We start from the raw sequence: 15,169 nt of genomic DNA on the forward strand, positions 1-15,169 counted from the left end.
TTCATTAGCAGGGTGATGTGAGGAACGCGTAGCGTTTGTTATAGGTAATGACCCATCCCCATCATTTTGTAAATTATCAACAGAGAAAATGTCCTTTGACACAACTGAACCGAATTTTGCTGGTCAAATGACTTTCCAATTAGTCATTCAATGATGGCCAGTTTCGCAACAGAAACTGTACGTTAAATGATCAAGAATCAATAGTAATTAATGTAGATAAGAAACTAGGTTGGTACATAAAAATTGCATGTAGGCCAGATCACAAGAATGGATGATGTTTTACATTGATTAATTTACTTTGAATTTCGTTATCGTCCTTATACAGTGACCTTTTCGTTGTACCTTAGACACGAACCCTCTATTTGCGAATGCCATTTAGTGTCTTTGTTAATTGGCTTTTCCAGTCGCCTCCTTTTGCTTGTCGTTCGAGTATATTAGATGCGAATCGATCCTCAAGGAACCTCAAAATACATCTTAAAAATTCAAGCACATGTTGATGAATGTTGTTCAAAGAATACTGTGTATTATGTGGGACGATGGAGTTCTGAAAAACACTATAATGAGTAATGATTATTGATTACTGAACTGTAGTATGAGACAGACACAGGGCGGTGATTAATAGCAATGGGAAAGAGACAGCAAGAAATATCTGAGTGGGGAAAGGGAAATTACGTGTGAAGTATGACGCTCAAATATGAATATAGAGCTCCTAAATTCATGAATCGAATGAATATTGTAATAAGGTTCAAATATTGAAGTTTATTAAACGAATCTCAAACTTGAGCCTAAGCTTGAGTTGGGATCAAGTTTTGAACAAGTTCCATTGTCATATCCATTTTATTTTAACTAGAGAGATTAAAGACGATAGCCTATCAGTTTAAAAGCTGCCGATTTGAGAGGTTGCAGGTTCTATAACATTTATATGACCTATGTAGAGGTTTCTGGAAATATCCTCTAGTAGCAGTAGTCCGGTTGACCGGACTAGAGCAACTTGTTCGTAGCGGTAGTTCAGTTGAAATATGTATAGAACTGAACTACCGAAACTATTTAGTAGCAACAGTTCGGTTTGTAATATTAGGAATTGAACAATACATTTTTGTTATTTTAAAATGAATAAGCACCTTTTATCTTTGAACGGCAGATTCTTTAATTTAATTTCAGTGAGCTCTACTGTCTGAGAAACAAATAAACGATGGTTGGGTTGGGAATGTATAAAATTGAATGAAACACCGTATGATGACGAAAGTTTTTAATAAGTATGAACTATTTCAATTTTTGGATGGGGGCAAATTTTATTTCCAATTAGGTCTATTTTCAATTGTCACCGGACGAACAATGTCAATGCAATTTGTGATAAATAGAAATATAAAAAAAAACACATTCAAAAAGCGTTCCTTACAACAATCTGACAAGAATAAATCAATTACTTACTCGTGTAAGATAACACCTAATTGATAGTATTCTGGACCACTAAAATGATCCATGTAATCGAGTTGTAATTTAAGGCCCATGGAATAGTGTTAAATATACCCTCACGTACATGGTTTGTTTACTAAAACATATTCTCAATGACATGATTCGCTCTGGCGGAAACTGATTGAGATTCATACGCCATACTAAAATTGACACTTACACACTCCATATAGATAGCGCTTGGCTTTGGTTCACCAAGGAGCACATTTTTCCATATGAATACGCAATGGCAGTGAATGTGTTAAGGAAATTACGTGTCTTTAACGTGCAGAAGAATTTTCATTTTAAACAAATGTTTCTTTTGGGCGTCTGGAAAAAGAAAAACTGGAATTTGATTATTGATTGATTCTTAAAGCGATAAAACGGTGTAACACTTGATACTTTACTAATAAAAAGTTAAACATGCGTTGAAAAATTGTTTAAAATGACTTTTCTATACTGAACGTTCAACGCTTACTTTTTATGGGTGTTAGAATGTATTTAAATTGATATTTTTATTTATCTTTTGTAATATAATACGCAGTTATTCGTATGCACATAATTTCAGGAAATTCCTTTGCTCTACAAAGCCATAAACATTTTATTATGAGTTGTTACCCACATAATGCATTCAGGCTATAAGTACCTAGGCACTTATCTCCAGTTTTATTAATGAATTAGAAGTTTTTACTTTTATTTGAAGTAGAGTGGTTACTAGTAGTAGAGTTTCACAGTTGTAGCGAAAAATAAGTAAAACGTAGGTACATCTATTAATTTTTTGAGAATATCATAGAAAATAATTAAGGATTTGTTTAAAAAATATGAGAAAGTAAATTAAACTATTGAAGAAAATTTATAATTTATGTAAGTATACAAAAAAGGGATTTATGGTAGCAAAATAGTAATGCGTGTATTTCATCGTATCCATTCATCCAATTTTCTATTAAATATACTCGTTTTATTTGTACACTCGCGAGCAAAAGTATGGAATCACTTACATGAAGTTGTTTCCACGCGAACTTGTGTACTAACGAATTTGTTAGTAACAAAAAAAGTAGCACCATTTTAAAGATTAAACTTTTATCTTTAAATTGATACAAAATTAATTTAAATCACACCAGTATTTAAAAAGATATCCCGGCTGATGTGAAGAAGTAAGGAAAAAGACATGTATCAACTGTTTGATACGTCGCGAATTGCGGCCTATTTACCCCCTATAAAAGCACGCGTTTTCGGATTTTTGCTTTCACACGTTGATTCATACACATCTCCGCTTCTTTTGACACTTTACCTGGGATTCTACACCTTCAGAAGCAGCACAAATCGTTGCACTATTGCAAGAAGGGCTCAGCCAGCGGGCTGTCGCACGTCAGCGCCACATAAGCCAGTCCTGGGTTTCGAAAGTTTTAAGACGCTTTCGGGAGACTGGTGGCTTTATCCCGAGACCAAGTTCTGAACAGCGCCGGTGCACATCGCAGAGGGAAGACCGTTTTTTCATGTCAACCTCTCTATGAAATCGTCATTTGACTGGAATCGACGTCCAACAAGAGCTCAGAAATGTTCGTAGGATAGCTGTTAGCGAGTAGACAGTTTGTCTAAGACATAAGCAATAGAATTTAACTCCAAAAAGGCCTGCCACAGGCTCGAAACTGACGGCAGGTCACCGATAAGCACCCTTTCAATTTGCTCGTACACATCTCGATGGGAAGGCGAGTAATGGAGGCGAGTTCTGTTCTCCGATGAATGCAAACTGTGTTTGCAGGGCAGCAGTCGAAGAGGTCGGGTTTATAGGCGGCCTGAGGAGCGATTTGTGCAGTGCTGGTTTGCTGAAACAGTGGCTTATGGGGGTGGCTTGCTCGACTTAACATCGAGATGTGTACGAGCAAATTGAAAGCGTGCTTATCGGTGACCTGCCGTCAGTTTCGAGCCTGTGGCAGGCTTTTTTGGAGTTAAATTCTATTGCTTATGTCTTAGACAAACTGTCTACTTGCTAACAGCTATCCTACGAACATTTCTGAGCTCTTGTTGGACGTCGATTCCAGTCAAATGACGATTTCATAGAGAGGTTGACATGAAAAAACGGTCTTCCCTCTGCGATGTGCACCGACGCTGTTCAGAACTTGGTCTCGGGATAAAGCCACCAGTCTCCCGAAAGCGTCTTAAAACTTTCGAAACCCAGGACTGGCTTATGTGGCGCTGACGTGCGACAGCCCGCTGGCTGAGCCCTTCTTGCAATAGTGCAACGATTTGTGCTGCTTCTGAAGGTGTAGAATCTCAGGTAAAGTGTCAAAAGAAGCGGAGATGTGTATGAATCAACGTGTGAAAGCAAAAATCCGAAAACGCGTGCTTTTATAGGGGGTAAATAGGCCGCAACTCGCGACGTATCAAACAGTTCATACATGTCTTTTTCGTTACTTCTTCACATCAGCCGGGATATCTTTTTAAATACTGGTGTGATTTAAATGAATTTGGTATCAATTTAAAGATAAAAGTTTAATCTTTAAAATGGTGCCACTTTTTTTGTTCCTAACAAATTCGTTAGTACACAAGATCGCGTGGAAACAACTTCATGTAAGTGATTCCATACTTTTGCTCGCGAGTGTAGTAGGTATTGCAATTAAATATAAAACAAAAAACTAAAAGTTGTTTAGTCATTAACATTTCGTTTTACGATAATTTAATGAAATCCATTTCAATACTGGTATCATTTATCCATAATTAAAATTTATGAAATGATTTTACTTTAATGTATTTATTTTCTCTTAGCCTAACTGATTGAATGTTGCTATGTTTTAAAATTTCCAGTGCTACTATCAACTACAACAACAACAATTCGCTCAGGGAGACACTCCAAAATTCTAAATTGCTCATTTTCTGATAACGCCTGAAAGCAGCCTAGGCCTCTCTCCCTGTTCGTTTCAGAAAGCTAGGTACTCGTTACATTTCCCATAGCTTTTCTGTCTTCTGTGTATGGTATCTCCGAACTCTTTATTCCAACACTATCTTGAGACTGCTTGATAGGAGCACTCTTTCTCTTGACTAATCATCATCCCTATCGCTACTTGCCACCATGGTCGCGTAATGAGGTCGAGCCCCCGCCACGCCTGAATCAATGACGTCATCCGCAGAACTGTTGTTCCTGCCTGTGCCAGCGGTTCTAGGGCCTATCCACCTCTCTTTCCCACCGCTGCATCTCCTGATCCACCGCTTGACCGCCAATAAAAACCCAACCAGTGAAGTTCAAGTTTGTTTCGAGGGAAAGTTAAACTGTCATTGGACCCGCAAGGAAATTAATCAGAAAAACATAGGAGACGTTCGAGGTTAAGGTTCGATTTCCCTCCAGTGCAAAGCGGATGACAGGAGATAAAACAAAGGTTAAGTTAAGTAACCTTTAGAAAAAATGGGCACCACGGACCGTCTTGTATCAATTATGAGGATCTACCTTGAGAGATATTAGCTACCTGCCGACGATGCTAGCTGTTTCGCGACGACAGCAAGAGACCTGACGGGATGACGCTCGAGCTCATTCCCTGGAAGCAGGGCCGTCCTATTTTGAAGGACGCAACTTGCGCGGATACGCTTGCTCTCTGTCCCTTTACCTCTCGTACTTCTTGTATGGAATGGATTAGAACGTCGGATATACATATTTATTAAATACCGGGCATCAAATTAAATGCTGATAAGAAACTCTGAAGTTGTCTAAATTGACAGGGTGTTTACACAATATTATTTATAAATTCGTAACATTTCAGTAACATTAAATAGTTATACAGAATTATGTCAAAGTAAATTAGAAAACGGCGAAGCGACTATCCGAAGTTTAACATAACAATAACAAGCTCAGCTTCAGAAAGCATTAATTAAAGTAGTAAACAAGATAACAGACTCCATCATAACAAAAGAAAACCGAATATTTCAATATTTTAAGATGAGTCGTTTCTTACATAATTTTTCATATCGTTTAGATGCTGAATTTTCTCGCGTACTTTATAGGTAAATATATTAGGGTTTCAAAACGCTGCCTAGAGGCACGACAAAAACAACCGTAGGAAATGATCGTACTTACTTCAAAGGAAAAAGACACTGCCTGCGGTGGGGAACGAAAGGAAACGATATACAAATAGCTTTGTTCTGCCGAATGTTAATAAAAACCTAAAAAAACATTAACGGTGGATTTGAACATAAATAATTATCCTTTAATTTGAAAATATACGATCAACCCTGAACTAAAGAATCTCTTCCATTTATGTAAAGGCGTTCTTTAACTACGCCACTACAAGCTAAACACTGTGGCAACAGAAAATCGAACCTATTACAACTACATAAAGTTGCAATAAGCACGAATTTGTAACAAAAATCGTATAGTCTGATGTGCCATCATCGTCTTTTACTTCGTACTTTTACGATACTAACAAGAGCAGCCGTGTGATATACTTGACAAATGTTTTATTTCTACTGGGACCTTTACACGTGTCAAGTACTGTTAAATTATTTACGACTCTCTCGTTAGTAAACTCGCTAATGATACAGGCTTTACTCATCTCATAAAGGAATATCTTTGGTCTTTAATTATTTTGTCTTAATACGGATCAGTTAATGATGCCTAGTATCAAATCTACTTATAATAAATCTGTAGAGAGGTCAATTCTGTACATGAAATATATTTTCAAAATAACTATCAGGGGGTGATTAGTGATCGATACTGATGCCAAAAATGCAATCAGTAAAATTTTTGTCTGTCTGTCTGTATGTTCCTTATAGAAACAAAAACTACTCGACGGATTTTAACGAAACTTGGTACAATTATTCTTCATACTCCTGGGCAGGTTATAGTATACTTAGGAATTCCCACGGGAATTAGCGGAAAATTTATTTTGTATGAAAAATCTAAACCGCCTAAGTTAGACGCTTGAAATTTGGCACCTTAGTAAACTTAAAGCTTAGTTACAACAGGATATTGCAAAATTCCCACGGGAGTTAGCGGGAAAAAAACATTGTATGAAAAAATCTAAACCGCGTAAGATAGATGAAAGGGGTAAAACGCGATCCACGCGTACGAAGTCGCGGGCGGCCGCTAGTATAAACCTATTTTTCTAACAGATTAACATAACAACAAGATGCAAGAAGCGAATATATTGTGAAAAAAGTGATCTAGCTTCACTTTAGGTTCGACGTGTTCAGACCAAAGTATTAATTTTTGTTGTACACCTTAAATGCCTACTTGTCCTTAAATACCTAGCCTAATATTTCAATGTGAAATTCTTTATGGACACACAAAACAACTCAAAGTACGAGTATGTGCCAAAAGGGGCACCCAGTCATTTCTATACAGGACATCATATTATGACAACACGACAATGGTTTTCAGCGGGAAACCCATTCGCCATTTGGAATCCTTTCCGGCGACGAAAAGGCAGAGGATTGAAAGGAAAAAAGAAAATTTCAAATATATTCGAACAATGAGTCTCTGAAGTCTCTGCATAACCTTGAATCCATACAAATATTTAAAATGCTAAAAAAATAATTCTGTTAACATTTTTTATAGATGTTTTATACAAGATGGCCCAGAAGAAAGTTCACTTTTGAAAATTCAAGGAAACGAAAAGTGTACATTTTTATAGAACTTTAATTATTGAAATTCAAAGGAAATTTAGTGGAATTTATTTTAAAATTTACCTTTATTAAATTAAATCGCCCAGGAGATTTCCTTGGCACTTACAACATTCGATCAACATACATCAAAATCTTGAAATGCGTTCGTTAGAATTACCTCGAAACCTATTTTCAATTTTTTGCCGAATGCTCAGCTTTAGTTGCTGCATGGTTGTTGGATTATAAAAGTATACTCTATTCTTAATGTAACACCACAAAAAAGAATTTTCTGGAGTGAGATCAGGGCTTCCTAGTGGCTAGGAGATGTCACCCCTGCCTGAAAAATTTTTTTTGTGGGAACATGTCTCTTACCATCTAAATGCTCTCATTTGAAGTGTGACACGTAGCCCCATCTTGAAGAAACCAAGTGCTCCGGTCAAAGCCTTGCGAATCTTGCAGCTTTGAAATCAAAAAGCTTTTCAGCCTACCAGTATAGCGCTCTTAAAAAATAATCATCCTTTCAATGCAACAAACCAATTAAGCAGGGGCGAAATCTCACTGCCTCTAAGAAGCGCTAATCTTATTCCAGCAGACTTCTCTTTGTGGGGTTACCTTATGAGCAGAGTATACTCTCATAATCCAAAAACTCTGCAGCATTCATTCATCCTGAATCCATTTCGAGGTAACTCTAACGAAAGTTTTCCAAAATTTTTATGTATGATCTATTGGGCAATTGATTGGACAGACACGGCTTCTTCTTCTATTTTATCGAATGGGAAAATCTCAATTCTGCAAGAGTTTCTCTTAAGAACTGGCATGAATCAGCGCAACCTCGTAAAAAACGTTAACAATAGAATCTTGGATCTTGTTCTGAGCCAGCCACACATCTCTTGCGATATTACTGAGTCGCAGACCTTAAGTCGATGCGACAACCATCACCCACCTCTAGATATAGACCTAAAATTTCACAAAGCACATCAAGTGAAAAGAAAAGATGAAATTAGATACATGTTCGACCGAGCTGCCTACTCGAACCTCATCGCGGAACTTCCTCGGGTAAACTGGAGTGACTATTCAGACCTCTCCTGTGATGGATTCGTACAAGTTTTTTATGACCATTTATGGAACTGCATAGATAAATATACCCCTAGAAAGAAAACTAAAAAATCATATCCACCATGGTTCTCTTTTTCTTTGCTTAAATTACTAAAGGAAAAGAACAGATATCACAGGAAATACAAACTATTCGGCAATGCTAAGATCAAGAGATACGTTTTCAATGCTAAGATCAAGAGTTAAAGCCACCTACGAATCTACGAATCGAACTTTAAATCCTATATTCAGGGAATCGAAGAACACTTGAAAACCGACATAAAGTCTTTCTGGAGCTACACTAAGTCTAAGAAAACCAGTAAAGATTTGCCAAGTCAAATGTTTTATGGTAATGACATCGCTGATGATTGCAATGGCATATCTTCCTTATTCGCAAGGCATTTCGCTACAGTTTATAGTGAACCCCTGAACGAAACATACACACCTGACTTTCCCGAGTCAAGTTTTGCTATCTCGTCAATAGTCGTTACAGTCGAGGAAGTTGAGATGGCGCTCAAATCACTCGACGTGTCAAAGGGCCCTGGCCCTGATGATATTCCTCCCTCGTTTATAAGAAGGTGTGATGGTGTATTGGTTGAACCCCTGTGCATTATATTTAATAAGAGCCTCAGTACTGGGTGCTTTCCCTCATCTTGGAAAAAGGCCATTGTAGTTCCCATACATAAATCAGGAAACAAGGCGGATATAACACATTACAGACCAATTAGTATTCTGTGCTGTTTCTCAAAAATCTTTGAAAGCATAATCTACAAATACATTAATCTACACCTAAAACCTATAATAAATCACAGACAACATGGTTTTGTCAGGGGGCGTTCAACCACCTCGAACTTATTATGCTACATTCATCACTTGACCGTTGCCTTGGACAAGCGAACACAAGTCGATTCCATATATACAGATTTCGCAAAAGCATTTGATAAGGTAGATCACTGTATCTTGACTCGGAAGGCTTATCACCTTGGAATCCATGGCTCCCTACTGCGTTGACTTGTCTCATATCTATCTAATCGAACACAAATCGTCAAGGTTTATGGATATGAGTCTGCCCCATTCGTGCCCTTGTCTGGCGTGCCACAGGGTTCTAACCTGGGGCTTCTGCTGTTCGTCATGTTTATCAACGACCTGATTGATTCAATCTCTTGTGATTGCCTTGCATACGCAGATGATATTAAAATATATAGAGAAATCAGATCGACAAGTGACTGCGTAGCCTTACAAAACGACCTTGAACGACTTTTCCGATGGTGCCTAAGAAACAACATGTCCCTAAATGTCTCTAAGTGTAACTTGATTTCGTTTACCAAAAATAAACGCCTTATAGATAACACTTAGTTTATGTTATAAACATCGAGCCACTCTCTCGTAATGATGTGGTCAGGGATCTCGGGGTTATTCTGGACAGTAAGCTAACATTTACCAAGCACTATGACCATATATATATAGTATCTAAAGCTAATAAAATAATGGGATTCATTTTTAGGACCATTAAACCTTTTAGACAGTCAACAAGCATACTAACACTATTCTACGCCTTGGTCAGAAGTGTTTTGGAATACTGCTCGGTGGTGTGGTCACCATTTTATGATGTCCACATAGATAGAATAGAGGCTGTGCAGAGACGTTTCCTGCGTTGTCTGAGCGCAAAATTCGGTCTGAGGCGTAGGCTGGGTACCTACGAGTCCAGACTCGACTTTTTTAGGGTGAGCACCCTTCAATCTAGGAGAGGCATTGCTGGCATGGCTACGCTCTATAAGATTTTGAATTCCGAATGTGACTGCAGTGAACTGTTGAGCCATTTTTCACTTAAAATAGGTGGTATTAAAAGAACGCAAAAACTTTTTTCCTTGCCAAAATGTCAGAATAATGTAACGTACAACAATCCAGTGTTCCGAATGTGTAGAGCTTACAATGAAATTAGCAAGGATCTAGATGTTTTCTCACTTTCTCGTGCATCTTTTCTTAAATTGTGTAGGTGCAAATTGTAAATTAACACGCATGTATTTATTAGAATTACTGTATCACTTAAATCAAAGCTAGACTAAAACGAATGTTGTGTTCAGCTACAATCGGAGTGCAAATTAATTGTTAATCTTTGTTCAATGTACTTTATTTTTAAGCCATGATTTGCAATCTGTTGCTGTACCTTAATAAATAAATAAATAAATAAGTATGTTGACCGAATGTTGTAAACGTCAAGTTAATCACCGTGGCAGACCAACATTCAAGCGAGCGAGCCCCTGGTAAAAGCGAGTACTAATAAAACTACTAAACTTTTAACTGTCATCCGACCGATACCAGCCGAAGTGACCACGTCGACTACCAACTGTCTTGGCGGCGCTGGTGCTCACGAAGATGGCGTACGGAGCCTAAAACCTATTACACTTTTTCAAAAAAAATTACTATAATATATTTTTAGGCCGTCAGCGAAGTGAACACTGGTACCAGCTGGATGCAGAGGCAGTTCTCCCGCGTGGCCCGGAATATCCGGTACCGCATCAGCGGCGAGGGTCGCGCCAAGCCCCCAGACTGGTTCCTGGATAAGTTCGCCGCGCAGACCTTCACAGACCCGGAGGAACCGCTGTACCAGGCCAAGAGGTCCAAGCTGCTATGCGGACTGAAGCTCGCCTTTGACCCGACTCTGCCAGCTCATTATCACGTATGTATACATTTTCTCCTTATATAATACTTAATTTCTAGGTTGTATGACTCTTTTCTAGGCCTAAGTTTCCTTGGGAGGCGTTTGTCCAGCAGTGGACATCATTTGGCTGAAACGCACGATGATTGTTTTCAAAGATTTTTGAGCAGAAAATCACTACCACCGATGTATATTTTGGTATTGGTTTGGTTTGGTCACAGTATCGGACTAAAGTTACGAATGCTAAGAGATGTCAACAATTTTCATCAAATACTTGATAAACCACATAGTATTTAGGTACTGTGGTCTAGTGTTTCACTTAAAGGACTACAATAGCAGTTATAAGGTGCGAATCCCTATGACTTATAGATAATAATAAGATTGAGTATTTTATACACGATCCCGCTCTTTAATCTACTAGCTGTGTCCTCGACTTGGAACGCGTGAAAATAGTATAGAAATATTTCCCGTTTTTGCAACATCTTTCTTTACTGCTCCACTCCTATTGGCCGTAGGGTGATGTTACATAGCCTTTCTCGATAAATGACCTACCCAACACAAAAAGTTTTTTTTTTTTTTTCAAATCGGACCAGTAGTTCCTGAGATTAATTAACCAGTTTGTTGGTTCTCAAACAAACTCTTCAGCTTTATATAATTAGTACAGAAGTATACTATATACTAATATTATAAAGCCCACTCATGTTTGAGAACGCAAAAGCGTCCGTGAGAGAAATCACAAGAGTAATTCCGGTGGAAAATAAATAGGCATAAGCACTTTCTGAGTCGTGTTATATCAGATAACATATTTGCGAGAAGGATGATTCGGCTCGGTGATATTGTAAAGGCTCATTCAATAATTCGAAATCCTAATGGAAACTCCATTCGTACCGCCATAAACTGATCCATCATTCGAGACATGTTTTAGTAGTCGGCGTTATTGCCGCATCTTGCTTGGTATTTTTTTATTATATTCAGTGACTACAGAAAGCAAAAAAGCTAACGAGTATTTTTCGCATTTGTATGGAAAGAAATCGTTTCAATTGTCCTCATTATTATTGCATGTCAATTAACGTGTAATGGGAATTACGCACGTAAAGCGTTTCATAATCATACTGTGGTTAACAATCAAGATCAAGTTTTTCAAATAACTCGTTACACATTGTTTTTAATTGTATAAGTTTGATTTTAGTTACAATATCCTACAAGATAGGTCAATTAAATCTAGGCAAGCCAATAAGTTGTGTCTTTTTTAACACATTTCATAACCGTGGCCAAATCAGACATATTCACCCGTATTTACAAACGATGCTTGCATAAGTGACGTAGCAAATCGAACGCACAGCGTTTAATAGAGCTCTGTGATTGGTTCTCGTGTGACCCTGTCCACGGGCACTGTGAGACCTCATAGTAATGTTTGTAAATACGGGCGATTATTATCGTAATTCACCATTGACCTAAACGATAGTCCGCCTGACTAAGAATTTCTGCCATTAAAGATGGAATTAAAAATGTTTATTTGTTTTGTCACATACAGTGGTTGGCCGTGGTATCCCTCGCCATTTTATATAACGTGGTGTTCGTCATTGGCCGAGCAGTCTTCTGGGAGTTGGACAACCTTACTTCCCTGTGGTTTTTCCTGGACTACTTATGTGACGCAATTTATCTCATTGACACTGTAATACACGTGCACGAAGGTTAGTATACCCCTTTTGTTTATTTTACGATTGTACCATTATATTTGAGTGCTATGCGAATGTCTGCTGCTGTTGATGGAGCACACAAGCTAAGTGCTTATCAAAACGCACGTAGAGAAGCATATTTACGAGTTAAATTCTCAAAAAAATAAAGTTAAATCTTCAACTGGAAATACAAGCGTGGAAATGTGATTTATTAGTTGTGACAACTATTTCTATCCCCAAAACTTTTAATTTACTTTAACTCAATTCATAACATCAACTTGGGGAATCTCGCTGGCTCAACAACAACAACAACTATCCCTACTAATAACAACATGGGCACGTGTAACCGCCAATCGATTAACGATCTTAACTCAAATCGATTGCTAAACAAGTGCCAGCATAAGTAGTATACGGGTGCACAAATGACATTAATGCTCAATATCCCGCAAAGGCCATTGAAATCGATATCCCACACGACAATGAAAGTTACGAGTATTGCTTTTGAGCCAGAGCTACACAAATCAACAATTTGACACCCACACGCAAAGCCACACCTTGCGTCAGCAAATTTAGCTAACGTGTGTACAAACAATCGACCCTGCCTAGTTGCTTTTTCCGTACAAATATTGCACTGTGCCTGATCTGACATGATTCGATTGGACTTTTGATAGATTGATCACCACTCCAATATTGTGATTGCGATATGTATGAGCACGGACGTGATTTCGGAATATGTCACATAAAATAATTGAATTGGCATCTTATTTTAATATAGCTCACGCGAATTGTAATGCGACTGGTTTTAAAATTGTATGTTTCGTTTTTAGATGTAAAAATGTGAAAAATCACTGTGTTTTTTCCAGGATACCTCGAACAAGGACTCATGGTAAAGGACTCTAAGATGCTAAGGCGCCACTATTTGAAATCTGACTCTTGGAGATATGATTTGATATCGTTATTGCCTACTGATATTGCATATTACTGGTGGCGGCCTGGATCTTGCGATTCCGTTAGTATAATGCTTAATATTTCCAACTATAGTAAAACATTGCAGACTAAGTGCTGTGATGGTTACAAAGAAGTTACATTGTTTTAAGTGTTTTCATGAATTTAGAAATTTTGTAAAACAAAACATGAAAAATATTAATCGTAGAACTTACATCGGGGTAATTCACGTAGCTTTGAAGTAGCATTATTGCGTAATCTTCACTTGACACTACTTTCTGGGACAGCCTGTATACTGAAGTGTCAATATTGGGTGTTTCAGAAACGTTTGCCGTGCCCTGTTATTGTACGACTCAATCGGCTATTCCGCTTGCCTCGAATGTGGGAGTGGTTCGATCGGACTGAGACAGCAACAAGTTATCCTAACGCGTTCAGGATATGCAAGGTAAATGTTTTAGAGATTGATTTGAATAAATCACATAATATGTATACAATAATGATTATTTTTTTTATTTTTAGGTCGTCATGGCAATACTTGTCCTGATACACTGGAATGCATGTCTATATTTCGCTATCAGCTACGCCATAGGATTCGGATCTGACAACTGGGTTTACAACCTCACCGGCCCCCGAAACGAGAGTCTCGCCCATCAGTACATCTACAGCTTTTATTGGTCCACGTTAACGCTCACCACGATCGGAGAAACCCCACAGCCAGAAATCGATGCCGAATATTTATTCGTAGTTGCAGACTTCCTAGCTGGTGTTCTGATATTCGCTACGATTGTTGGAAACATAGGTTCAATGATCTCTAATATGAATGTAGCACGGGTCGAATTTCAAAATAAAATGGATGGCGTCAAACAATACATGGCTTTTAGGAAAGTTAGTGGTGAACTTGAGGCTCGTGTCATTAGATGGTTCGCATACACATGGGCTCAGAGCGGAGCACTGGATGAGGAGAACGTGCTATCATCTTTGCCAGATAAACTGAAAGCAGAAATCGCTATCCGAGTTCACTTGGATACCTTAAGGAAAGTACGCATATTTCAAGACTGCGAGCCGGGACTTTTGGAAGCTTTAGTGCTTAAATTAAGGCTTCAAGTATTCAGCCCTGGAGATTACATATGCCGAAAAGGTGATGTTGGAAAAGAGATGTACATTGTCAAACGGGGCAGACTCCAAGTGGTGGCTGATGATGGCAAAACTGTTCTTGCGACTTTAAGCGCTGGTTCTGTTTTCGGTGAGGTCAGCGTTTTAGAAATTGCTGGAAACCGCACCGGAAATCGACGCACAGCCAATGTTAGAGCTTTGGGATATTCGGACTTGTTTTGTTTGGCAAAACGAGACTTGTGGGAGGCTCTAGCTGACTACCCAGACGCTAGAGCCACACTTACTGAACGAGGATGTCAACTTTTGCGAAAAGTAAAATACAAATTTTTCCTTATGCACTTCAATTTGCTTACAATTGAAAGTTTTTAATCAGTTACTTACGTCGTTTTTAAATTTTCAGGACGGACTTTTAGATGAGAATGTTTTCGAAAATGCCCAAACAACTCAACAAAGTTTGGAGGAAACTGTTCACAAACTCGAAAATACTGTTGACATGTTAAACAACCGCTTGCAAGGTTTACTGTCTGACGTCGGTGAAGAACAGGAAAAAATTAAACAAAGGATCAATAAAATTGAAGGCAGGTCGGTAAAACAAGTTACCAAATCAAGCAGTGCGAATTCGTATGCTATGACGAAG

General features: G+C 38.2%; 1 protein-coding gene across 1 annotated transcript in view; it reads left to right on the forward strand.

The window, feature by feature from the left end:
- Positions 1–15,169, forward strand: part of LOC135087202 (cyclic nucleotide-gated cation channel subunit A-like) — a 56,505-nt gene that overhangs the window by 40,310 nt on the left and 1,026 nt on the right. Inside the window, exons 4-9 of the mRNA XM_063982042.1 lie at positions 10,577–10,816; positions 12,330–12,489; positions 13,338–13,483; positions 13,742–13,864; positions 13,939–14,844; positions 14,933–15,114. Coding sequence (XP_063838112.1) covers positions 10,577–10,816; positions 12,330–12,489; positions 13,338–13,483; positions 13,742–13,864; positions 13,939–14,844; positions 14,933–15,114 — 1,757 coding nt within the window. The remainder of the gene's footprint in view (positions 1–10,576; positions 10,817–12,329; positions 12,490–13,337; positions 13,484–13,741; positions 13,865–13,938; positions 14,845–14,932; positions 15,115–15,169) is intronic.

The sequence above is a fragment of the Ostrinia nubilalis genome, chromosome Z (assembly GCF_963855985.1).
Source record: "Ostrinia nubilalis chromosome Z, ilOstNubi1.1, whole genome shotgun sequence".
Lineage (NCBI taxonomy): Eukaryota > Metazoa > Arthropoda > Insecta > Lepidoptera > Crambidae > Ostrinia > Ostrinia nubilalis.